Source organism: Rhinopithecus roxellana, chromosome 17 (genome assembly GCF_007565055.1).
Source record: "Rhinopithecus roxellana isolate Shanxi Qingling chromosome 17, ASM756505v1, whole genome shotgun sequence".
NCBI classification, from domain to species: Eukaryota; Metazoa; Chordata; class Mammalia; order Primates; family Cercopithecidae; genus Rhinopithecus; species Rhinopithecus roxellana.
In genome coordinates, this window is record NC_044565.1 from 81,854,051 (window position 1) to 81,881,992 (window position 27,942).

The window sequence follows — 27,942 nt, forward strand, 5'->3', positions numbered from 1 at the left end:
CACAAACATATTATTTGAGATACTGTGAAATATACTGCTTTGTATCCAGCATTAAGCCAGATAATTTTCCAGTTTTGATCATTTTTAATATCTGCATAGTAGTTTAATGTGTGGATGCATAGCACCTATTCCCATATCTCCTCATATCCCTTTTTTACCCAGCTGACAGAACCATCTATCTAAAATAAACTTGATCATATCACCTCCTTGCTTAAATCCTTCTGCAGCTCCCGATAACTTACTAGATGGAGCCTTGTCACATGGGGGAGGGAGCTCTTCCCGCCTGGTCCCTGCCGACCTTTCCTCTTAGCTCTTCACTTCTCATCACTCTCCCTCTCATGCTTTTTGCTCCAGCAATACTGAACCTTCTGTCAGTTCCTATGAACAATTCTGTCCCCTACACCTTTGCTTTTGCTGTTCCTCTGCTAGAAGAGTGCCACCCACACGTGCCCCTGGACCCGGCTGACTCTGACACAGGAAGGATTCTCCAACCTCCTCTCACTGGAGCCTTTTTCTCTTGGCAGTTTTGTATTGGCCTGTTTATATTTCCATCCCTTATATGACTACCAGACCCTCTAATCTATTCTTCATGCAGGGGCCAGAGTAAAATGTTTTTTGCTTGTTTAAAAAAATCAATTCTGATCACGCCTTTTCCTAGTTTATAATCTCTTGTGACTTCCATTGGGGTTCCCAATAGAGAGCAAGTCTTGGCCCAGCCTTCATTCTCTCTGTGGTCTAGCCACCTCCTTCCTTTCTAGCAACTTCTTCCATGATGCCCCCTTACTCTCCATAGCCCAGGCCTGCAGGTCTTCCTGTTAAGGAGTGAGCTGCTCTCTCACCACAAAGCCCTGTGCATGCTCTTCCTTCTGCCCTAAAGGATAATCTTGCTTATCCTGGGGATGTCAGCCCTCTTCCTGTTACAGCTCAGGCACCCTGTTCTATGATTTCGGAACACTCAGTACTTCTCCTTTATGTCACAGTTGTAATTTGACATCTCTTTGTGCTAGTCTTTCAATAATGCCCCTGTCCTTCTCTAGACTCTAAGCTCTGTGAGGGTAGGGCTTTTGTTTGTTTTCATTCATTTTATAGATAGGATTGAACTGAGGGAAAATTACAGGGTCTAATAGGTGAGGCTCTTCAGTAAATTGGGCTAGATAAGACTAATTAAGTTAGATGTGACCAAGTAAGGTAAAGGCAGGATGCATAGATTAAAGGTGATCATGCATAAGAAGTTCCTGGTCTCTTGTACTACTTGGAATTCTGATGAGATAAATATTATCAGCCTCATTTTACACATTAAGACTCAGAGACTTACTTTGCTGCAGGTAGAAAGCTAGCTAATGGGTAGTAGGACCATGATTAATAAGCCAAACTCCAGGATGGGGAGGCTGTGCAGACTGAAGAACATGCCAGGCCATCTCTGAGGAAGTGACAGCCTCCTGGTCTGCAGTCTGAAGAGCTTGTGTTTGTGTGTCTCAGGAAATGTTTGGCTCACTGTCGGTCTGAAACCAGTCAGGCTGTGAAGTGGGGCATCCAGAAGCAGGGAGTGCTGAAGCTGATTTCACCCCTGCACATTCATGCCTTGGTGATTAGTGGTCTTCTCTGAGACCTTTTGCATTGCCCTACACACGTGGGGGCAGCTACTAGCCAGGGTGCCAGTCCTCAGAGAGCACTCTACTGAGCCCAGAGCAGGAAGTCACCAGGAGCTCAGACTTTGGAAAATTCATGTACTTCTGAGCCCTGCAGGGAAACAGAGGTGGGCTTTCTACTCCTAGCCCAGGGCTCTGTAGTTACCCCTGAGGAGTGGGGAGGACTTTGGGATGCCCCAGAATAGTGGCTTTCCAGCCCCAGGCTTGGAATACCAAACAAAGGCACAACAGAAGTGTTCTGGTAAAAGGGAATAATCCATAAAGGATGTTGCTAGACAGTTTTAAAAAATGTCTTCAGAATTCTCTTAAATTAGGTTTTTCTTTTAATTACCTACTTATCCTTCAGAAACTTGGAACAGTCCCATTTCTTATCAACATATTCCTTGTCAATTATGCACAGGCACCGGCTTATGGTGCCGAGGGTGATGCTTAAGTACAAGGCAGCTGGAATGTTTTCCCCTTGGGTTGAGGGGAGTGATAGGAATGCTGATGTGCTGCAGCTCTGGGCTATGGATGGTGGCTGGTGGCAGAGGGGAGAGTCTGAGTGCAGTAGGCAGTAATGCCTGGGGGCAGGATGGGGAGCAGGTGAGCAGGCAGAGCTGTGAATGACAGAGCGAGTGGGGGCTGGGTGCTAACCTCTGATTTTTGTGTTCCTCTAAACTCCTCCTATCCACTGGTTCTTAGCAGTGAATTCCCAAATAGCTGATTGAAGGGATGCTTAGCAAAACTGCCTAATGGCACTTTTTTTCCTCCTGCCTGGTTGGCTACATCATCATGCTGCTTGACATAAAATTAAGGCTGGAAACGTTTTGGGGGCCTGAGATGTAAGCCTAAAATATGGCAGAGTATATTTGCACACATGCATGTGTGTGTGTGTGTGTATGTGTGTGTTTGTATTATGAGATGCAGTGAGAAGGGTAGTAAGGTACAGGTCTGGACTGTTTGCAAGTTATCTCACCCTCTCCTTGTTCTCCAGCCAGGAAGTCTGTGTGTCCTTGTCAGGATTAGATGTGATAAGGATGGGTGGTAAACAGAAAGAGGATCATACCTCCCCTTCATGCTGTCATCGGAACCGGACCAGATGTTTATTTATATTTTAGGGTCAAGCACCTGATAGTTATTCGGACTGTTTGAACTGTGTGGGGTGGGTGGGTACATTCAGGTAGGATGAAGTATAAAGAATTCAGTTTAGAAGGTGCAACTGTGGGGATGGGCCCCCTTTCCCCACTCAGAGAGAGATTTCTGTCTGGAGATGTCAGTTCCACTTGGTCAAGAGGAGGTTTTCCCTTCCCATCCTCATCAGGTATTGAACCCCTAACTCCTATCCCTGATCTGGGGCTCATGCATGTCTAGGGCTCTGAGGTTACGGAGAGCTGCAGTCCCTTCCCTTCATGCCCCTACTTTCTTGTACCTTTTTCTTGCTTCCTAGTCACTTCTGTGCCCCTTTTTGGGGGTTTTCCTCAGCTCCAGTCAGGTGTTCAGGCACCTGAAAACCAAGCAGGGAAAGGAGCTTTTCTATGCAGAGCTTGATACAGGATTTTCCTTGAGTCTGTGTCTGCTTCAGTGTGGGTAGAAGGCAGCCTCAAGGTATCAGTGTGAAAGCAAAGGGGATGGAAATGTACAGATATGAGAAAGCAATGCCATGTGTCAACACAGGCCTGCCTGCTCTATCCCTGTTCACTTTGAAAGGGTTAACTGGGCATGATCAGATGTAGTCGTAGTGATTCTTATCTGACAAAGTCTGTTTAGATATCTAAGAACTGATTTTGGAGGCAGGTGCAAATTCAATCCCATCTATGTCACTTGTTAGCTGTGGGACTGTAGGCAGATTATTTAACTTCTCTCAGTCTCGATTTCCTCCTCTGTAAAACAGAGGTAACAATAGAACCTATCAGATGAGGGAAATGTGAGTAAGGCTCTCAGCACAGAACCTGACATATAGTACAGTTTTAGTAAGTTAGTATCAGTCCTGTTTAATTATGTGGCCTTTGGCAGGCCATTTAAGCACTCTATGCCTTGTTTTCCTTATTTGTAAAAGAGAAGAATGTCTGCCTTAGGTAACTAACAAGGGTGTATGAGAAGGCACTTTGAACAAAGCATAACATGCTATATAATCAATAAAAGCAGGATTATCATTTTCCTAGAACTACACTAAAGCAATTCTGGTGGTCTCAAAAGTGTGCTTATCTGGCTACAGACTTAGGTCATGATTTAGAGATGCCTGTGGAACTGTTGGAGGAACCAGACACATGGGAAATAGTGATAAAAGCTGCTAAAGACAGAGGGCCCTGCCCTGACTGTCACTTCCTGCTGCTGCCACTAATGGCTTTGGGATTTGGCTTCTTCCTATCATGAGATTCTTGCCACTGGAAGGTGGTGAGTGCCATCCTCAGCTCTTGTTGGAGCATTTAATTGAAAACACATCTAATTTGTACACTTTATTGCCCCTTTCCTTCTTTGACTCTGGTACTTACCACACTATCTAACTGTAAGAGGGTGTGCTGAAAAAGTAAAAGGAAATGCAATTCAGACTTTTCAGTTTTGCTTTATCATTGCTTAACCTTGATTATTGCTTAGACAAAGCTGAAAATATTGTTCATAATCAGTTCAATATTTTTTTTGAAATTGATTTCAATAATCTATAAAAATTCAGAAATACAACTCTATCAATTAACAAGCCAGCTATAGAACAGATTCTCTCTGTAGATCCTGAAGTCCAGCTTGAAAGGGGCTCCCAGTTTCCATTTACCTTGATATGTATCTATAACATATCCCATCATAAATCCGGCAGCCCATCTGGTGAAGGGGACTTGAGAACATTCTTCATGGTAGCAAATATGTTTAATTTTTTTCACACTCTGAGCAGAGCTATTGCCCTTGTCTATATTTTTATAAATTAGCTGTACCAAATGCCACTTTGCTATTCACCGTATACAGTAGTAATTAGTCAATTCAGCTTGATCCGGAGTTCATTTTCATAAAGGAAACAACTTTTGAAAGTGTAGCTCAATATGAAGGATTCTATCAAGACACCTGGAAGGGACCAACAGTGTATTGTTTTTAAGGATAATTTGCTCCGGAACACTGCCAACCCATGCTAAAATGTGCAGCCTTTCTCCAGTAAGTTGCTCTTTTCTGAGTATTTGGGAAATTGCTAAAGCCATTAGTGTTTATGGATCATCATGTGGCAAGTAGGAGATCTCTTTCTCCCCTTCTCCCTCCCCATTTTAGAGTTCTAGTTTAGTTTCATTTTGTTAGTTTTTAGTTTTTATGGCACCATACTCTAGACTCAGAAAGTAGATCTGTCTAAAAGGCATGTGCTGAATAAATGTTTGTTGAATGAATGAGTGAAAGAAAGAGTAAATAAAAGGATTCAATTTTGAATGCAAAAGGTAATGATTGACATAGAAACAGAATGGTGGTTGCTAGGAGCTGGAGAGGAGGAAATAAGGAGCTTTTGTTTGATGGGTACAGAGTTTTTGTTTTCAAGATGAAAAGAGCTCTGGAGCTGGATGGTGGTGATGGGTGCACCACAATATGAATGCATTTAATCCACAGAACTGTACGCTTAAAATTGGTTAAGAAACAGTGATGTCAGTAAATGAAAGTATAGGAGGTTCCAACCCTCAAAGTCACACAAAAACATTGATTTTGACAATTATCCATGGTAAGAATACCCCTGTGGTAACTCAGGAGTCCAATAGAGAGATTCTAGAACCCCATTTGAGAAAAAAATCTGAGAATAGATACTTTGAAGAGGATAATAAGAACAGTCTCACTTTACCTATGTCACGCCTTTCTCAAGGTGGCACAGCTCAATGCCCAGAGAGTCCACCTTGGCCTATGATTTATCCAGTGGGGTAAAGAGAGAGTGTAGTGACTATCTGATTTCCACAGCCTCATAGGACGTTGTCCAAGATGCTCACTTCTGCCTTGCCCCACCCCTAGATCACTAAGGGGATTGGTATGTTTGAATAGTCCAGGGGAAGCTAGGAGCAGGGAAAAGAGGCAGGAGCTAACAAAAACCATTGCATAGATCTCAAAATATGGCCATAGATCCTATTAACTGCCTGTGAACTCCACCAAGGGGCTCACCCATGAGCCCCATGGGATGCCTTACCTGCAGTCATGTGCCCCCACAACTGGCTATCATGTGCTCCCGCAAAAGATGGTGTACACAAGCTTCTGAGATGGTGTGTACATGCTGTTTCAGACAGCACGTGAATATCAGCACCTAGCTCAACTCTGGGATGCAGAGAAGGTGTACAAATGTGAACACTACAGGACACTGCCCTGGGGAAAATAAAGGGCAGTGCCTTTATTTGTTGATTAAGCAAAGGCCAGTGCCCTAAAGTGGAATTGAGAGAAGGCCAACAATACTAAGATGCCCCCCACTGCCTGCAAGAGGGGATGAAAGAAGTGGGGTAGGTGTGTCCATAGATATGAACATCATTCTCTCCCTATACCAGTCAGTAAAGACAGGAGGAGGAGACTGCTTCTTCACATGTGAAAACAGCAACACAAGCCTTCAAGGAAAGTGAAGCATCAAGGAAACTTAACACTAATAAAGGAAAAAAATAAAGTCCCAGTAGTTGGCCCCAAAGAGGTGAATATCTATGAATTGCCTGATAGAGAATTCAAAATAGTTGTCTTAAAGAAGCTCGATAAACTACAAGAGAACAGAGACAACTAAATGAACTCAGTAATACAATACTGAACAAAATGGTAAGTTCAGCAGAGATAAAAATCATACAAAGAACCAAACAGAAATTATGAAGCTGAAGATACAGTGGCTAAACTGAAAATTCTATAGAGAGCGTCAATAGCAGACTCAAACAGAAGAAAGAATTGGTGAACTTGAAAACAGATCAATTGAAGTGATTCAGTAAGAAGGAGAAACAAACAAAAGAATGAAAAAGTGAAGAATGTATCTGTGACATATGGGACAGTATCAGACAAAATTCCAGAAGGAGCAAAGAAAGAAGAAAGGGACAGAAATCTTATTTAAAGAAATAGTGACAGAAAACTTCTCAAATCTGAGGAGAGCAGTGAACATCCAGATCCACAATGCTCAAAGAACCCTTAATAGGCTGAACATCAAGAGATCTTCACTGAGACATATCATAATCTAACTGTTGAAAGTCAAAGACAAAGAGAATTTTGAAAGCAGCAAAAGGGAATCAACTCATTATGTAGCAGGGAATCCTTATAAGACTACCAATGGATTTCTCAGTGGACTCCTGCAGGCCAGGAAAGCATGGGGCAATATATTCAAAGTGCTGAAAGAAAAAAAAACCTGGCAACTAAGAATACTTGTTAGAGTGCCTGTTGTTAAAACAAAACAAAACAAAACAAAACAAAACAAAACAAAACAAGTGTTGGCAAGCATATGGAGAAAAGAGAACCCTGGTACACTGTTATTGGGAATATAAATTGGTACAACCATTATAGAAAACAATACGGAGGTTCCTTAAAAAATTAAAAATAAAACTAATATATGACCTCGCTATCCCACTTCTGGGTATTTATCCAAGGGGATTAAAACCAGGATCTCGAATAAATGTCTACACTCCCATATTCTTTACAGCATTATTCACAGTAGCCAAATATTCACGATAGCCAAGAAGCAACCTAAAGGTCCATCTACAGATGAAAAGATAAAGAAAATGTTTAATTTATCTGTATAAATGTTTTATATATGTATACATAAAAAATTTCCTTTATCCGTTCTTCTGTAGATAGACCTTTAGGTTGCTTCTTGGCTAAAACATATATACATATATAATGGAATATTATTTATGTTGCTTCTTGGCTAAAAAATATATACATATATATGTATATAATAGAATATTATTCAGCCTTAAAAAGAAGGAAATGCTGTCATATGTGACATGAATGAACCTGGAAGACATGCTAAGTGAAATTAGCCAGTTACAGAAAGACAAATACTGCATGATCTCACTTATATGTGGAATCTAAAATATTCAGACTTATAAAAGCAGAGAATAGAATGGTGATAACCAGGGGCGGGGGGAATGGGAAGATAGATGTTGGTCAAGGAGTACAAAGTTTCGGCTATGCAAGATGCATAGATTCTGGAGATTTATTTACAGCATGGTGGATAGATAGCAATATTGTATTATAGACTTGAAATTTGCTAAGAGGGTGCAACTTAAGTGTTCTCACTACACACACCCACAAAGGGTAACTATGTGGTGTGATGGATATATTAATTAGCTTGATTGTGGTGATTATTTCACAGTATATACAGATATTAAATCATCAAGTTTTATACCTTAAATATATACAATAAAAATGGTTAAGATTGTAGATTTTATGTTATATGTATTTTACCACAATAAGAAAAATTGGAGAAAAAAAGACAGTGATTGATAGTTGGCCACTTTTTTTTTCTCCTAAATGCTGGAGATGAGGATGAAATTACAAGTACTATAGTCCCTAGGTCACACTTTACTGGTCCTGCCTGTAAAGGGGGAGGGGAGAGGGACTAGATGGACACTAACAGTTATTAAGCATCAATTATGGGCTAGGCACTGTATTAGGACAGTTTATATGTATTATCTCATTTGATCCTCGTGACAATAATATGAGATTGTGTGACCGCTCTATTACTTTTATTACTACTATATTACTTTTTATTATAGATACAATATAATAACTACATTAAAGGAGATTTAAACATTAATTCAGCAAGCCAGTGGTCAGTCTAACCCAATGACAGATTCCACTTTTGCACAAGATCATGCCTTTTTGAACACTATTATTTCTGGTTTACTCCTCAGCCACCTTTTTTTTTTTTAACTTCTGTGATGATATTTACTGTCTCTGAAATGGGTTGAATCTGTCTGACCTGTCATTAGACTCTCCCTCTTTGGCCCCTACAGATCATGTGTTTGCAGTTCAAGGAACTCACCTGAGTCTTGCCTTTAAGTCTTGCCTGGATTTGTTCAGATAAATAAAGTAGCAATAATAATAATAATAATAATAATAATAATTAAAGCTAACACTAATAATATTATATTATTATTTCATTTAATCCTCCTTTGAGACAGATGAACTGTCATTGTCTACATATTGGTGCTCAGAGAGGTTATATAGCTTGCCAGGGGCTCACAGATAGTGAATAGTGAAGCCAAAATGCAAATCCAGCCTGTCTTGCTCCAGAGAGAATATAGAGTGAACACAGATAAAATTTCTTAGTTACCAAGAAGTTGAGTCTCCATTAATAATAAGAAACAATTATGGCAGAACCAGATATAGTATGTGGTAGATAGAAGATCTAAACAAAGAATAACCTCTCACCTTTCGGGCCCTTTCTATATCAAACATTCTTGCTCCCAGTTGCTTTTACTTTGGTTGGAGTCTTACTCATTTTCATCTGGTAACCTCCCCTCTCTAGGGTGGAAGCCACATGAGACTACTGAGCATTTGAAATGATGCTTGTCTGAAAAGAGATGTGCTATAAGTAGAAAATATCAGATTTAGATTTTGAAGACTTAGTATGAAAAAAGTATATAAAATATCTCATTAGCAACTTTCAAAGTATTGATTGCATGTTAAATTTAAAAATATTAAAATTAATCTCACCAATTTTTAAATATGACCATTAGAACGTTTAAAATTCTTATGACTTGCATTATATTTCTACCAGACAGAGCTGCTTAGGTTTACTAATTAGTATCTTTCTCCTTTCAGTTCTGTAGACTTGATGAAAAGTTTGTCCTCAAGAACTTTGCCTTTGGGACTGGTTTAGCCATTTGAGGCTCTAAAAGTCAGTGTTAAGCTCCTAAACTTACCGTATTTAGTTTATTTATTTTAACAAGTTTAACTGTTTATACCCAATACAGGAGGTGATAAGGAAAGCATTTTCTTTTGTCTGCTTTAGCCCCTGCTTTGCAAAATTAAATCTCTGACCAGAACATGGTTGCTACCCTGTCTTATGACCCCATGATTGATTTTTCTTTTCAAATTGAGACGTGTGCTGGGGAAATAATTCTTTATTTTTCTGCTCAAAGGCCAGCTGAAGAATTCCAAGTTGCCTTTGAAATGTTTAGGAAATGGTATAGCCTATTATTAATTCTTTCTGCTAGAGAACCTTAAGCATTAGTTATACTGCTATTGTCATCAACTGTTTCAGACATATCTCTTAAATGTTGTATATCCAGAAAAAGTCACAGCCTCCCTGCTTAAGAAATTTAGAACATTAATGAAGAGGCAGACTTTCTGATCTATTAGGCAGTGACAAAGACTGAGTAATCAAGAGTGAGATGGTGAGGCTCAGTCTCTAATGTCAACATAGAGCCAGCAAAGAGAGTGAGCTATGTGGTCTGCAGTATTTGGGGAGGCTTTTCAAAGGCAATGAGCCTGGAGGGATTAGTGGTTTTGGGGCTGTTCTAAAGTTAGTGATATAGGCTAGGATGGTCACAGAGATGGGCATGATATTGCCAGGGGACAATTTGGAGAGGGAGGGAAGTAGCCCCTGGGAACAGTCACAGGTAAGTGTAAGTGAAGTTGGAGATGGGGATAGGTGATAGGGGTCTAGAGTCTGAATTTGACTCAGGGGGAACATACTTGTATGTTCCTGGACAGAGTCAGACAATGAAAACCCCAGTCTTATGTTCTGAGGGATTGTGTGTGATTTTCGCATCTTCTGTTTGTCAGTATGGAAGTTGACACAATGGCAAAGCATTAAAACATTTAAATAAACAATTATATAGTACTTATGTGTATTAGACACTTTATTTTAAAATAAATACATAATTTAAAACAAATACATAATTATATCATAGCAAGTGAAACTGTTTCTTGCTTATAGTAATCAATTTAAAGCCACATATTAAGTTAATGATACTGTAAAAGGCAGGCAGATGTAACAAACATCTTAAAGGTTTTCTTTTTTTTTTTTTTTTGAGACGGAGTCTTGCTTTGTTGCCCAGGCTGGAGTGCAGTGGCACGATCTCGGCTCACTGCAAGCTCCGCCTCCCGGGTTCACGCCATTCCCCTGCCTCAGCCTCCGAGGAGCTGGGACTACAGGCGCGCACCACCATGCCCGGCTAATTTTTTGTATTTTCAGTAGAGACGGGGTTTCACCGTGTTAGCCAGGATGGTCTAGATCTCCTGACCTCGTGATCCGCCCGTCTCGGCCTCCCAAAGTGCTGGGATTACAGACGTGAGCCACCGCGCCCGGCTAAAGGTTTTCATATTGCATTTTACTGGTGGACAACTGAGACTTCAGAGGCCCCAAAACTTCATACAGCAGATTTATCTAGCAGTGGCATGCAGGGTAGGTTGAGGGTTGAGCAAGGAGGTCAGTTAGCAAATTCTTCAGGAGTGAGGTGATGGGAGTCTTGCTCTGAAGTGGCGAGAATGGAGAGGAAACATGAGAGCTGTTGGTCGGGCCATTGTTCAGGAAGCTGTTGCTGCGTGTCTGGTTATTTCTTTGTACATTTGGGTTAATCTCTGATGACCATTTAAGGTGCAGACTCCTGGTGTGTGGCAGTGGTTCTGTATGGCAAATTGGGCGGGTGCCAAGAGAGAACTCATAATCCAAGGCTGACATTATCCAGTGCTTACAGTGGGCCACACATCCTATGCTAAGTCCTGAATTACCTCTTTCATTCCTCACCATAACTCAGTGAGGTGTCTGCCATTATTTCCCCTCTTTTACAGACGAGGGAACCAAGGCTCAGCGAGCTTCAGTAATTTGCCACAAGTCACACAACTAGGACTCAAACCCAAGTCTGTCTGACTGCAAGGTCTTTAACCATCATGTATACTGCCCACCTCATTATTGATTGATAGTAATGACTGTTTATAGCATCTTTCATGTTTCTCTCTCATTTAACCTTGAGTAGGGGTTTCTCTGGCTTAGCTTGGAACTCAGTATTGGAAACAACAGAAATTCACCAGGCAAAATCTCCATTTCTAACCCCCTGTGCAACATACTTATATATCTTATTCTATGGTTTATATCATCATTAAAGTGGCTCTACTTGGCCCTTTAAGAAGCTAATTAATCACTAAATATAAACCACAACTTGTTCTTTTCAATCCTCTGCATGTTTCTTCCCCCCATTGTGTGATGCCATCTGGTGCTATGAGCTCATGCTTTTTGTGTTCCTTTTCGGAGAGCCAGATTCATTGCTCTCTAAACCCAGAAAGCCAGTTAATTTCAAAGTTTGCATGTATGACTTTGAAAAAATTGGAATCTAATGCCTCCTTGTGGATTTTAACAGTATAAATTATTCCTTAACACTGCATGGAACTTCCATCTTTACTACCATCTATGTATATGTGTATGCTTGTCTTTTTATCAAAAAGACTTAATTTGATTTTGGTTGCTTGATTTGTTCTGTCAAGCAACTACAGGTCTTTTCCTGTAAGATTTTTGTGGTTTCATTTTGTCAATTTAATGTGTGTGCTGTAGGGAAGCAAACCTTAATAATATTGCTTTCCTCTTCAAATCTATCTGACTTTCTGCTATGACAGTGGAACAAGTGTTTAAGAACAAGGACATAAAACAGCTAATGGCAGGTCTCTGACACTGCTGCTGAGCTGTCTTTCATTCCCACTTTCTCTTCTAATTCTGCCTGAAGTCTCTAATCATCTTCCAAGGGAGTGGAACACCTGGACCATAGAACATTTTCTTGCGAACTCAGCTGTGGAGCTCTGGGCTGGCTACCAGACCCCTACTCTTTGGAGTCCTTGAGTACTGCTTGTTACTGTCAGCCCAGACCTCATCATTTTCCCTACCCTCTTTCTCTTCTCATTTCAGAATTCTTGGCACTTTAAATTTAGCCTGAGAGCCCCATGGAGAAGGAAAGGCGATTTGGTGATGTGTGCACTACTTACCTCATTCCTGGCACATGCAGAGGAAGCAGGAGAACCCTGGGCCAGCTGCCACCTCCTTCCTGTTACTCTTCTTGCCCACTGGGATCCTGCCCATTACGAGCAAGGAGCAGAGGAGGAGATGGGTCTTGAGTATATTTGCAGTGATTTAAAAGGGACCACACGTTTCCCTGGCACAGAAGCTGTTCTAAGGCCAGCTCCTGTGAGTCTGAGAAAATAGTTTCTCCCCAGTAAACACCCTCTCTCCAGCATTTAAGCAGCTTCTGTGAGAGGCAGGTAGGATGAAGCCACTGAGTCAGCCATGTAGCCAATCCAATCTCCTTCAATTAAGAATCAACTTTGTTTCCAAAAGAGCATATGTTGGTGCTAAATTGGAAAGATTGTTTTTTATTTCAAATTGACAGTGCATCTAGTAACTCTAGCTTAACTGTCCACAAAATTAAGATGCATGTCTAGAAAACTAAGGACTGCTAACTTTTCTGAGTAGTAGTATTTAATATATAAAGTTTGGGTAACAGCATTTATGTTAAAGCTTGGTTACAACTAAATAATAGCCTCAGGCTAGTTACTTAACTCTCTGAGCTTCAGAATTTTTTACTCATTTAGTGTAGTTAATAATACCTTTTATATTTAGCTCACAGGGTTGTTGATGAGTAGCAAATGCATTGTGTCAAATACTTTTTCTGCATCTTTGAGATGATCAGGTGGTTTCTGACCTTTATTCTGTTGCTATGATATGTTGTATTAATTGATTTTAATGTGTTGAAACAATCTTGCATTCCTGAGATAAATCCCACTGGATCATGACGTATAACCCTTTTCAAATGTTGCTGAATTCAGTTTGCGAATATTTTGCTGAGGGATTTTGCATATCTATTCATAAGGAATAGTATGTGTTTTCCTTTTCTTGTGGTATCTTTGGTTTTTCGTATCAGGGTAATTACTGGCCTCATAGAAAGAAGTACGAAGGTCCCTTCATTTTCTGTTTATTGTTGTTGTTGTTGTTGTTGTTTTGAAGAGTCTATGAAGGATTGTTAATTCTTCCTTAAACATTTGGTTAAAGTTACCAGTGAAGCCATCTGGTCATGGACTTTTCTTTTTTTTTTTTTGAGACGGAGTTTCGCTCTGTCGCCCAGGCTGGAGTGCAGTGGCCGGATCTCAGCTCACTGCAAGCTCCGCCTCCCGGGTTTAGGCCATTCTCCTGCCTCAGCCTCCCGAGTAGCTGGGACTACAGGCGCCCGCCACCTCGCCCGGCTAGTTTTTTTTTTTTTTTTTTTTTTTTTTTTTTTGTATTTTTAGTAGAGACAGGGTTTCACCATGTTAGCCAGGATGGTCTCGATCTCCTGACCTCGTGATCCACCTGTCTCGGCCTCCCAAAGTGCTGGGATTACAGGCTTGAGCCACCGCGCCCGGCCGGTCATGGACTTTTCTTTGTGGCAAGTTTTTACTAAGTTAGTTACTAAATCAGTTTCTTTACTTGTTATAGATGTGTTCAGATTTTCTGTTTCTTCTTGACTCAGTTGTCTTGGAGTTTTATATTTCTAGGTATATGCAATTTTATCTGTTTTATCTAATTTGTTGGCATGTAATTTTTCACTGTGTTCTCTTAAGCTTCTCTATATTTCTCTAAGATTGTTAGTAATAGCTTCTGTTTCATTTCTGATTTTTGTTGTTGTTGTTGTTTTGTTTTTTTGGAGACAAAATCTTGCTGCATTGCCCGTGCTGGAGTGCAGTGGCGCCATCTTGGCTCACTGCAACCTCTGCCTCTCAGGTTCCAACAATCTTTGTGCCTCAGCCTCCTGAGTAGCTGGAATTACAGACATGTGCCACCATGCCTGGCTAATTTTTTGTACTTTTGTAGAGATTAGAGATGGGGTTTCCCTCTGTTGGCCAGGCTGGTCTTGAACTGCTAGCCTCAAGTGATCCATCTGCTTCAGCCTCCCAAAGTGCTGGGATTACGGGAATAGCCAAATTTTGGTTTTGTTTACTTTCTCAATTTTTAATTCTTCATTTTATGTATTTCCACCCTAGTTTTGTAATCTCTTTCCTTAGTGTGCTCTTCTTTTTCTAGTTTTTTAGGGTGGAGAGTTAGGATACTGATTTGAGATCTTTTTGGTTTTATTTTTGTTTTGAGATAGTCTCACTCTGTCCCCCAGGCTGGAGTGCAATGGCGCAATCTCAGCTCACTGCAGCCTACATCTCCTGGGCTTAAGCAATCCTCCTACCTCAGCCTCCTGAGTAGTTAGGACTACAGGTGCATGCCATCATGCCTGGCTAATTTTGTTTATTTTTTTTAGAGACAGGATCTCACTGTGTTGCCCAGGCTGATCCCGAACTCCTGGGTTCAAGTGATGCTCCCACCTCAGTTTCTCTAGTGTTGGGATTACAGGCATGAGCTACTGTGCCAGGTGAGATCTTTTTTTAATGTAGGCATTTACAGCTATAAATTTTCCTCAAAACATTGCTTTAGCTGCATCACATAAATTTTGGTATGTTGTAATTTTGTTTTTATTAATTTCAAAATGTTTTCTAATTTGCTCTAGTGATTTCTTCTTTACCTTATCGGTTATTTAGGAGTGTATTACTTAATTTCCACAAATTTGTGAGTTTCCAAAATTTTATTTTATTATTTATTTCTAATTTCATTGCATTGTGGTGAGAAAACTTACTTTGTATGACTTTAATGTTTTTAAATTTGTTGAGATTTATTTTATTGCCTACATATGGTCTATCCTAGAGAATATTCTATGTGCACTTGAGGAGAATGTGTATTTTGCTGTTGTTGGATGGAGTGTTCATAGATGTCTCTTGTATCTAGTTGGTTTATAATGTTGTTCAAGTCTTCTGTTTTTTGTTGATCTTCTGTCTAGTTGTTTTACTATTATTGAAAGAGAAGTATTGATGCCTCCAACTATTATTATTGAATTGTCTATTTCTCCCTTCAATTCTGTCAGTTTTTGGTACTGCATGTATTTTGGGGCTCTACTGGTCAGTATATGTTTATGATTACTATATCTTCTTGATGGATAAGCCCAGTTATCATTATAAAATATCTTTCTTTCTCTCTAGTAACAATTTTTGTCTTAAATTCTGTTTTGTCTGATATTAGTATAGCCATTTCATCTGTCTTTCAGTTACAGTTTTCATGGTATATCTTTTTTCATCCTTTAAAATTTCAACTTATTTGTGTCTTTGAATTTAAACCATGTCTCTTGTAGACATCATATAGTTGGATTATGTTGTTTTATCTACAATGCCAATCTCTGCCTTTTTAATTGGAGTATATATTTGTATTTAGTATAATTTTTGGTAAGGTAGGATTTATATATGCCATTTGTCTATTTGTTTTCTATATGACATATGCATTTTTTCCTGTTTCTTCATTAATGTTTTCTTTTGTGTCAAATACATGTTTTCTAACATAGCTTTTTAATTCTTTTTGTTGTCATTGTTTCATTTACTACATTTTTTTTTGTTATTTTCTTAGTTGTTGCCCTGTGGATGACAAGTGACATCTTAATTTAGTTTGGATTAATACCAATTGAATTTCAATAGTATATAAAAACTTTGCTTCTATGTAGTTTCATCCCCACTCTCCTCCTCTGTACTATTGTTGTCATACAAATTACATGTTTATACATTGTATGCTGATCAACAGAGATTTATAATTATTGCTTTATGTCTTTTAAATCAGATAGGAGAAAAAATATTGCAAACAAAAATACATTTATACTGTCTTTTATGGTAACCTATGTTGTAAACTTTATATGTGCTCTTTATTTTTTATATATGTGTTCAGTTATTATCCTTCATTTCACCCTGAGAGACTCCCTTTAGTATTTATTTTTAGGCCAGGTCTGATTATTTTTAAGCCAGGTCCCTCAGTTTTTGTTTAGCTGGGAATATTTTATTTTTTTTCTTCATTTCTGAAGGATAACTGTGATGCATATAGGATTCTTGGTTGACAGTCTTCTTATTTCTGTGTTTTGAATATGTCATCTTATTCCCTTCTGGCCTCCATGATTTCTGATGAGAAATCAGCTGATCGTGTTTCAAAGATTTTTTTTGTGTATATAATTTGCTTTTATCTTGCTACTTTCAAGATTCTCTGTCTTTGGCTTTCAACAGTTTGATCATGATCTATCTGGGTGTGGGTCTCTGAATTTATCTTATTTGTAGTTCCTTGAAGGTTTTAGAAATGTAGATTAGTGTTTTTGATCAAATTTGGGAAGTTTTTGGCAGTTATTTCTTCAAATATTCTTTTTTGATCTTCCTTCTCTCCTCCTTTCTGCAGCTCTCATTATGCTTGTGATGGTGCCTCACAGGTCTCTGAGGCCCTGACCATTTTTAAAATCATCCTTTTTTCTTTATTTTTCTCAGATTGGATAATTTCAATGGACCTGTCTTCAAGTTTGTTGCTTTTTTCTACCTCCTCAAAACTTCTTTTAAGCCTCTTTGATGCATTTTTCTTTTCAGTTATTATACTTTTCAACTCCAGAATTTCTATTTTTTTCATTTCAAGAATATTTCTGTCATGTTACTAATATTCTCTATTTAGTGAAACAGCACTCTTGTCCTTTCCTTTAGTTATTTGGATAGATTTTCTTTACTTCTTTGAACATATTTGACATAGCTGATTTAAAATCTTTGTAAGGTAAGTCCAATATTTGGGATCCCTCAGTGACACCTCCTATTGACTGCTTCTTTTTTCTTGTTCTTTGCATGTCTTGTACTTTTTTTGTTGAAAACTGGGAATTTGAAATAATGTACTATGGCAGCTCTGAAATGAGATTCTTGTCCCTCTCTGGGGTTGATTATTGTTTTTATTGTTGTTGCTGTTGTTTCTTTAGTGGCTTTTCTGAATGAATCGTATGAAGTCTGTATTCTTTGTCATAGGAGGGCCCTTAAGTCTCTGCTTGATTAGCTTAGTGGTAAACTAATTATTGTACGGAAATGTTCCTAGCCTGCTAAAACAAATAAACCTACGGAAATGTTCTTAGCCTGCTAAAACCAATAAACCTTCCAGTCTTTGCCAATGGGGTTTGTTGTGTGCGTGTTGAGTATGCCTTCAACTCTGCCGTAGCTTTCACTTCCTGCTTACAGAGCCTTAAGGTCAGTCTCAAATGGAATGATAGTTCTGAAGAATACAAATGTAAGCTATTACTACGTTTGTGGTTCTTTATCTGTCATTGTTCTCATACTATATTGTTTTCCCTTTGGAAGCACAGGCATTTCCTGACTTATAAACAGCTAACTTATAAGTAAACAGCTACCTTTAATGCCTTAGACTTCACAACCACTGCCATGGGGCTCATGTTGACAAAACAAATTTAAAAAAAAAAAGAACTTTGAATTTTGAGAAAATGTGTGGTTTCATAAAAAAAAAAAAAAAAAAAAAAAAAAAAAAAGCTTCCAAAAATCAGAGATAGTTTGGGTAGTTTTTCTCAAAGCGAGATTCAAAGACTACCTGCATCAAAATTACTTGGGATGCTTGTTAAAATTCAGCTTTCTGGCTCCATCTCAAAACTTTTGATTCAGTATATCTGGGGTAGAGTCCAGGAGTTTAAATTTTTAACAAGTCACCTAGGTGGTTCTTATGTACACTAATATTTGAGAAACTCCTTAGGGAAGATGATCCTGTAGGTACATTCACAGGAGGGACTGAGGTTCCTGATGCAAATTGTGCACAAATATTAATCTCTTCCCTTCGCTCTATAATCTTTTTAAAATTTCACTTTCATACACACTCAGATTCCACCAATTAGAGATTTATTTGCATCTATGAAGATTTTTTTAAACAGCCTGCAGTGTTAAAGGACTAACAGTCACTCATGCTTTTTAAAAAATTAGTTTAATGAGATTACATTTATCCAAACAACTAGCCACGATGATTTAAAGTGAGAGAAGAACATTTTATAAGTTTTATAAATTTTAAGACAGAGTAGATACTTTTCATGAAATTCAGAAATCTTTAGGAGAAGAGAATAATGGACCCATGTTAATTTATGCAGTAAAACATGGGTGTGTGAGGTGGGTGTGAGGAGGTAGAGAGTTACTAGATTAACCAATGTGTACACCTGCCCATGTCAAAATATTGTGCCTAGGGCTGGCCATACAACCAGATAGGGGAGGAAAATTATTTTCTTTCTTGTTTCTACTTTCAGTATTACCCTTTTTCTCAAGATCTAGAATTCAGATCAGTATAATTTTATTAAGGAATTATATCAGTTGCACTAGGGTTAAATAGGCTTTCGAAGGTTGTCTGGAGATATAATCACCACCTAAACCATGTAGAGGGTTATCTTTATGGAAAAATGTCTTCTGGTTTCCAAATAACACACTTCGTAATGAACTTCATGAGGCTACCCATTTGAGAGTTTGAGACTGGATCAGATTCAGATATGTGATTTATCTGTGCTAATTTAAAATTCTAAGCTGATTTTCTGAACCATCTGTGTACTTTTAGGCCATTTCTCCTTGAGGAGTTTTGTGTTTAGGTAAAACAAACTCCGTATTGGAAAACAATTAGGGGAGTATAGATCCTTATACAATTTAATACATTAAAAAATGAAACCTGATTTTAAACATTATTTTATGTTTTAGGTTTTTATTGCTCTGAATCAAGAGATTCTTATCTCATCTCCCATTCAACCCAGGTTAGGTTACAGTATTCTGCCTCAGGTCTCAGAATTCTGTTACAAATAAGCAGACTCGTAAATCGCGTTTCTTATTTCCTTCAAGGTATTGCGCAGCGATGCACGGCCATCAAGTACCACTTTTCTCAGCCCATCCGCTTACGAAACATTCCTTTTAATTTAACCAAGACCATACAGCAAGATGAGTGGCACCTGCTTCGTAAGTATTTCCAGGACAGGTTCAGAGAGGAAATGGTGTCTTTCTGAACAAAATTCTGACGACCCCTCTCACATCTAGACAGCAGGATGTTGTTCTTATCCTCTGTAAGCCTCTGGGCCCAGTCAGATGTAGTCAGAGACTCAGAGAATCATTTCCCTATGCTGTGGACACAGTTTGCTTAAAAATAAAATGTGTGGAAACCTGGTATGAGGTCTTGTGAGATAGTCTGCCCTGGTGGCATCTGTACACAGCTGCTTACTGAATCTTTTGTTTGCCGAGTCATTGGGTGTAAGGACCTGCTGTATCCCTTGTCTTAATAAACCAAGGAGATTATATGTTAGGGCTCTTATTTTTGTTTTGTATATACAATATTTATTTTAGCTACTGTGTTTATCTCCAACCTTTGTATTTCTGCTAAAATACCTTTATGAGTGTATGTCTTAATTTTCTCAGAGGGTATCTACATCTCAATGAAAGGAACTACTCTTTTTCACTGTCAGGAAAATGTGAAACTCTAGAAAGGATCACGCAGTGTGAAACTAAAGAGGGCTAATATTTACCTAAAAACTGTTGATTTAAGCTGCCTGATGATAGATAGCTCCCCAAAACAAAAAACTAAGGTGATTTTTTTTGGTCTTTGCCCCCATCAGAGATTGACATTGTCATTTTCCAATGAAATAAGTAATGAGGACTTCAGGATTTTGTTTGGTGGCCAAAGCCACTGTAGAAAACTGAATCAGTCTTATTCTGTAAGTCAATCTCTCTGAGGATTAAAAGGCTCTGTTCTGAATCTCAAACATATAAATAGAAGCTCTTCTGATATTGCCAGAGCAGTGGTCTAATATTATACATATTATGACGGGCAACTTTAAGACTTAATCATCTTTCCAGAGAGCTATGTAGTTATTGGCTCAGGTCAGGGAAGAAAAGATCATCATAGGAGCCTGAAAAAGAACCTTAGCTCTTTAATAGTTTGTAGCCTGTGATTGCCCAGCAAGCAATATTTGAAGATTCTTCTTTTAATGCTTTTTGGAGTTCTCATGGAAAGATGCTTTCAGCAGTCACATGCATGTCTATTTCTAAGAAAGTCACACTTGGTGATCTGTAGCACATTTACTGTGTAAGCTTAACATGACTGGTACTAATGCAAATCCCATGTGGATTATATCTGAACCTTGTGCCTTTTCAGAGTCGCAGAAAATAGATTATTACTCAAACCACAGGAAATTTGGTAGGCGGTAAGATAATAGTGACTGAACCATTACTACATTTCCCCTGCTCAGGTGTGGATGTCTCAAAAACTACTTATACCCTTAACATTAAACTCAGCATCTTTATATTATCACTGCCGCTGGCCCCTTGTTCATTGGTGTCCACATTTCTTCTTCTAGGCAGAAATACTCTTTTAATTTGGATGCTCTGAGCTGGAAATGAGAAATCCCCTTTTAAAAAAGGGATGGTCTCTCTGTGGCTAAGATGCAAAGAGCAAGACTGGAAGCTACTGTAATCCATCCTCGATGAAGCCACCCCTAATGCCCAGGAGCCACACAATAAAGTGATGGCTGCATGGGCACTTTCACTTTAGCAGAGCAGCCCACACTTCAAACAGTGTGATGTGCACCTTGTCTTGGCCCCATGTGTACACAGGTGTGCATGATCCACGTGCATTTGCCCACACCTCTTACCTGGCCTTGGGGGCAGCAGATATATGCTGGGGATGTGTTGTTTTAAGAAGGATGATTGAAATTTAGATAACAATTTTTAAAGTTAGATTTGTTTAAAAAAATCCTTTGAGATGGAGCTGTAAGGTAAATAAAAATGATTAAAAAGTATTTTTTTAAAAACAAGGAAGAAAATAGAAAAGGTAAAATGGCTGGAAGGTAGGCAAGGTAAGTGCTGGTTTAGTAGTTGGAGGCAATGTGTGTCCAGGTACATGTAGTCAGCCTGCCTCTTGGTTTTGCCAGGGAGATGGGGAAAGAGCTGGATTTCTGGCTCAGTAATCACAGTTGTGTTTTTGCAATAGGCCAAACTTGACGGTTGGGCCACTGTATAGTGGAGACTCATCCTATTGGAATAGTACCTCCTTCACCTGGGTAAATGGATGCCCAGGTTGTGGGATCTATGCTTTAGGGGAGAAGGCATTTATGAGCAGATGTTTCAGAGGAAAGGGTGTTTATGAGCACATGTATCCTGTGTGCACTTTGCACCACTGTTCCAGTCACCACAATTGCCTTCACTTTCTCAAATCGTTTTTGAAAATAGGCAGGAGTAGATGTAAATGAAGAAGGAAATAATTGGCATCTGTGGTGATCAGATAAAACCCTATTTCACAATAGCTTTTTTAGGCTCTTTCTCCAAAGCCAGATTAAGTACAACCACTACCATGGGGGTAACCTACATTTCTTTTTTTTTTTTTTTCCTTTTTAAAATTTCAGTAGTTTTTGGGGTACAGGTGGTTTTTGGTTAACCTACATTTCTATTGCTCTGTTAAGGCTAACAGAGATATTTCTCAAACCCACCTCACTTTTGGTTTAAGTCATTTGACATCTGTTACCCAGGTCTATCCTGGGCTTGTCCTCTAGTCTATTCTCCACTTGGTGTGGATTTCTCCATGGACTCAGAGAGGGTAGAGTCTGACCCTCCATTGGTTTCACCCCATTAGTCCACTTATGGAATGCCTGGGAAGAGTATTCCCTAAGCCTCCTCGCCCTGTAGGCTCTAAGCCTGTCCATATAACTTACTAATTTTCACAAGGTATACAAAGCCCTAATTCTCTAATTCTTAATGACTTTCCTGAATTCTGATTGTGAATGTCTGTGTCTATTTTGAGATTAGATTTAAGAAGAATCACTGCTGGCTTCCTGGGCATGGCTGTAGCCGTCCTTCTCTGCGGCTGCATTGTGGCCACGGTCAGTTTCTTCTGGGAGGAGAGCTTGACCCAGCACGTGGCTGGACTCCTGTTCCTCATGACAGGTAGGCTGCACGTCTCAGGCCGTCTGTCCCAGCCAAGGTGAAGGCTGCTCTGCATGCGGCTAGCTAGTGTCACTTTGTTATCTCCCTGTTAATTTTGTTTTCACTGTTAGAAAAGCAACCAGAAGGTCATTTTGGCTTTGCTGGGAAATGCAGAATTTAAGGAAAACAATAGTGTGAAAAATGCATCCTCCATATCCCCATTGTGGCCTGTTAGTAGGTTAGATGGAAGTGTCTTGGGTTTAATCTCTAAAATGAGCCCAGTCTGTTTTTTTTGTTCTTCTTTCTTTTTTTGAGATGGAGTCTCACTCTGTCACCCAGGCTGGAGTGTAGTGGTGCGATCTTGACCCACCGCATCCTCTGTCTCCTGGGTTCAAGTGATTCTCCTGCCTCAGCCTCCGGAGTAGCTGGGACTACAGCCATGTGCCACCACACCTGGCTCATTTTTGTAGTTTTGGTAGTGTTTCACCATGCTGGCCAGGCTGGTCTTGAACTCCTGACCTCAGGTGATCCACCCGCCTCAGCCTCCCAAAGTGCTGGGATTACAGGCATGAGCCACCGCGCCCCGTTTTCTGTTCCTTATTTCATACTGTGCCCCCAACCCTGACCTGGACTCTTGGCAAACATGGGCCATTGCTTATGAGATGCCCTCAAAGACAGAGGGGGATAGATCATCACAACCCATCCCCTGGCTGGATGTCAATTCAAAGGTCACGCTTTAGTGATGGTGTCACTTTTACATACACAACACTCATTCATTTTACTCCACAGGTGTCTTTTGAGAACTTACCATGTATGAGGCACTGCTGTGAGTGCTAAAGACACAATGAATAAGGCAGGCAAAATCCTTGTTCCTTTTTATTGTGGAGAGACATAAACAATGATTTGTGGTGGTGATAAAAGCTGTGAAGAAAAGAAACAGGGTGAAATAGGGACTCAGGGAAGATCTTGCTGAGGTGGTGATTTCTGAGCTAATTCCTGAGAAGCAGCCGGTGGTGGGAAGAGCGCAGCAGACTGAGGAAACCACTAGTGCCAAACCGGAGAGAAGCGGCCAGTGGGGCTGGAGGGAGTGAGGGACAGGATAGTATCACATGAGGTGGGGGAAGTGGGCAGTGGCCAAAGCTTCAGGGCTTTGTTGGTCATGGTGGAGAGCTTGGATTTGAAGCTAAGGGTGACAGATGCCCCTAGAAGGTTTGAAGCAAAGGAGTGACTTGATTTTTAAACAAGGGATTGGAAAGGGTGGGGGTGTGGAGACAGGGCTAGGATGTTTTTGACTAACAGCTAAAGGGTAGTTTTGTCTAAAAAGGTGCCAGGTGCTGAGTCGATGGCTAACACTGACCGACGGTAGCTTCAGGGAAGAAATCTTTCCTTTCTTCTCCTCCTTCACAGAAAACTCCTGTATTAATGATTAGCAAATGCCAAATTAACTGGACATTAACAGTTTCACAAACTATACTCAGCAACAGAACGAATATTCCCCTAGATAGAGAGCCATTTTAAATAGGCTTATTTCCACTTGCCTGGAATTCTGTTATTCAAGTGACCATGCCTAGATTTTCTAGCACTTCTCACTGGAATGGGTCACCTAATTACTCCTGTGTTAACAGGAGGTGGCCACACCCCACCAGGGCTGCCACTGTTTGCTGACTGCCTGTCTCAGGGCTGACAGGTTGGGGGTGCTTTGCCCTCTGGCACGGTCAACCACCCTGCAGCCTTAAGGAACCCACTTCACAGGCAGGGATCCTTCCTTCTAACTCCCACTCGCCCCTGTCCCACTCCATGAAATGGTGCTGCAATTGGCAGTGATCTGGAATGTGGGGCATCATCACCAGCATCCTGGAACATTCAGAAGTCACATGGATCCTGCCTAGTTCTGAGCAGAAAACCAATTTAGGTTTTCTGGATTTTGGTGAAATCACAGTGGCCACCAGGACTGTAGCACAGGGAGGCTAAAATGTTAGTTTCTGAGGCTTTAGAGGTGGATTTGGACCCTCAAGACCAGCCACTGGGTTCCTGCCCAAGGGATGCATTTAAAATCCAAATTAAAGATTAAAGCAGACAAGGGCAGCAAAGAATCAGAGAGGACTGCACTGCACAGAGGATTCCTTTATGCTTCTGCTGGGGCTTAGTGATTACTTAAAAATCTCCCCTGTTTTCTTCTCTCCCTTTATTTAAGCTCCCATTTCTCTGACTCTTGTCTCCATAAATATTGAAGAGGTACAGATGTGTTGCCTCCCAACCCTGGAAAGGCCCCATACCACTCCCCTTGTCAGGGGATTTGTTAGAACTTTTGTTAGAACTAAAGATTCTAACAATTGCTAGAACTAAAATAAATTGCAAGGCCATGAAAGCCTACTGAGTGCTCCTTGGGAGACTGAGGGGCCAGTCTGGTTTTAAATGAAAGGAAGTTGAAGGTTCAATGGCAGGTGGGCACAGAGGAGAGGCAGGAGTTTCCTGGACCAGGTCCACCTCTTCCTGTTCTCAACCCTTATTTTGGATCCACGTGTGGATTGTACCTCTGGACCAGAGAGAAGCTCAGGAGTCCTCAGGATCGAGCATGGGAAGCTCCTATGTAATTGTTAGGCAACATCAAAACAAGCAAAGCAATACCCACAACAGAAACCACCACCACCACCACCACCACCAACAAAAACCCAAATAATAAACTTGAAGTTTGATGACCAATTCTGAAGGACTAATAGATACAACCTAACATTGTTATCATTGTTCTGTTGTTTTGTTTAGTTTCGGTTGCCCAAACAACATTATTGAAATTAAGGGGGAATCCACTCACAGACCTCATCACCTGAAAACAGAACAACCTTTTTTCAATATTTCCCTTATTCTGGACCAAATCTTGCCATGTATTTGCTTCATTGTAAGCAAAGAAGAAAGGAAAAGGAAGGAGAAGAAAAGGGGAGGGGATGGAAGAGGGGGAGAGGAGAAGCATATTTTTCCATGGAGTGGATATGCTATGCTGGATTCACCTGTTCTGTTGCTATGGGATTCGGGGGGTTTGTTTTGTTTTTGTTACTACAAATAATGCCTTGAAATTTCCTTTGCAAACACTGAGACAACCACATCAATCTAGTGCATGAGATAAATTAGCTGTAGAACGTTCATATGCAGAAGATGAGAGCAAAAAAAGGGTTAAAAGAATCGATTTTAATTAAGCAGAATGTCTTTAGCCACTCAAGTCAGCATCCTTCCCACAGAGTTCTGATACTAAACTTAGCGCCTTCTAATGCTCTGCCATCTTCATTCTCTGCCTGAACTTATTAGCTAAACTTTCAAATGAAGAACATCAACCATGTGACAGGTTGGGCGGTTAAAATGGAAACGTTGGAACAATCTTTCTCCTTCTGCCTTATTGATTGCACAGACAGGTCTTGATTACCACATGTGACACAGCAGCCCTGCTGACTGTTGATGCACATCTAGAGCCAGGTCTCGCCCCCTTTCCTCTTCCCTGGGGCCATGCAAGGGTCCTCCCAGAGGGCCAGGGCCAGCCTGCACATCCCTCACGGGCCTTCAGTTTAGACTTTGGATGTCACACCCTCTGAGGTTTCACACACACAGGCACAGAAGCACACACAGGCGATTGAGGGGATAAGACTCTCATCTTCCAGCTTTAAGCTTCTGCCCAATACTAGACTATATGCTTTCAGTGTAGTGTGAATGAATGTTTCCACCTATATTATTAAGTGATGCATTCTATTAGATGGATATAATAAATATACTTATTATAGTTTAAGTTATAAATCTTTTAAAAGGTTATTCAGTGCAAACATTTTTAAACACTTTTTTAGGTCTCTGTTGTAGGATTTTTACTATTTTTTTAATTCACTAGGAGTCTTAAAAATGGATAAAGCTTGGGCCTCCCTTGGTGGGGGTCTCACTGCTCACCAAATTCATTCACCTTCACAGGCTGTGCCTTGAGTGGCCAACTGGAAGATCACACACAGCATAAAACACTCCCTTCCTGACAGCAGAGACAGAGAAGACAGAGTCCAGGCAGCCCTAGCAGAGCTCCAGGGACAGTTAACACTCACCTACACTGGTTATTCATTCTTTTGTTTCAATGAATCAAAAAAAAAAAAAAAAAAAAAAGACTCTGCCATGGTAGGTGTATTGAATTATCTAGATTATGATTATCCATTGATTATGACCTGAAACTACAGGTCCGTGATATTTTTTCTATAACCTTGGGGGCTAGGTGTGTTTTGTAATTCAGGATTAAAAAAATTTTATTTTAGAAGAGTAACACGCTGCATATATCCTGTGTTATTTAACACCCTCAGCAAGATCTGGGGTGGCATCTTGAAATCAAATACATTAACATTCCTGTGGCTAAACACATGAATATTCACACTGAATGGGATCAATAAGAACTAGAATAGCCTATGTCAGACCAGGCCAGGATTTTCCACTAAAGAGATTGCTTCAGTCTTTCAGATTGGATGCTTTCAGATCTGATGCTTTTGGGATTTAGGAATTGCATTGTGTGTGTGTGTGTGTGTGTGTGTGTGTGTGTGTGTGTGTGTGTAAGAGTTTGTTTCTCTCTGTTAGTTCTGCCAGTCAGTTAGGACAATATAGGAATGGCTTTTTGAGTAATCTGTGTGAAAACTGGCATGAGGCATTTGAAGGAAGGCTAAAAAGATCAGAAGGATGGGCAGGCCACCTTTCGAAGGAGTAGGGGGAAAAAAATCAATGTTCATGCCTTTGGGTGTTGTAGTTACATTATTTATCAAGCAGGCTAAACAGGGTGAAGCAACTTCCACTCCTTTCAGTCTTTTAAGCACATTAAAAAATGGTGGTCAAAAGAATGGGCCCCGTTACCCTAATTGCATCTTACCAGCTGGCACCATGAAGATTTTAGGGTAGGAAATTAGGTTGATGATTGTGGGGATGGTAGCATAAATTTACTTCTGTCCTGATGTGAAAATATCCCTTCTAGCCCTATAATTCTGTGATATCGTGGTTATCTTCTAATTATGAATATTGGCAGAAAACCTTTTAATATTTTATAAGAAAAGTAGTTGCATGCAGGGCTTGTCAGGAAACCAGTAATTTATTCACTTTTTTGAAGATGCTGCCAGCAGTAGTAAGGACCTAGCTTAGGACTCAGGAACCTCTCTCTCTCTCTCTCTGGGGGCCACCAGCTGACTGAAGAGTATCAGCTAGGCAGGGGAGAAGTGAAAAGGAAGGGAAAGCCTCAGAGAAGAATGGAGGAGAGACCACCTTTCTCCCCATGGATCTTCAGGAAGGACCATTAGATTCTGAACTTTCAGAATGCAGAGGCGATGACTTATTAATCCTTCCATACTCCTTTCACATATCTTGCATTAATTAGATTGCTGCCAATGAAAATGCAGCATTATCAGAAATAACTTGCTACATAGGTAATCCCTACTTGGGGTAATTTGCGATGAACTGACTCTTAAGTTGGTAGAACTCAACGTATGGCAGAATTCAGTTTCATTCAGGTTTTCTTGACTCCCTGTGCTCAGCTCTGTTGGACTCCATGCAGAACTTATGGGAAGTCTAAGAGATCTCTATGACCTTTTCCTGAGACGCATACAGGAAAGTGGAGTGGAGA

General features: G+C 40.1%; 1 protein-coding gene across 1 annotated transcript in view; it reads left to right on the forward strand.

Annotated features, from left to right (window-relative positions):
• TMEM178A (transmembrane protein 178A) overlaps nt 1–27,942 on the forward strand; it is a 52,253-nt gene that overhangs the window by 19,403 nt on the left and 4,908 nt on the right. The window contains exons 2-3 of the mRNA XM_010364148.2: nt 19,260–19,373; nt 22,209–22,346. Of these exons, the coding sequence (XP_010362450.1) occupies nt 19,260–19,373; nt 22,209–22,346 (252 nt within the window). The remainder of the gene's footprint in view (nt 1–19,259; nt 19,374–22,208; nt 22,347–27,942) is intronic.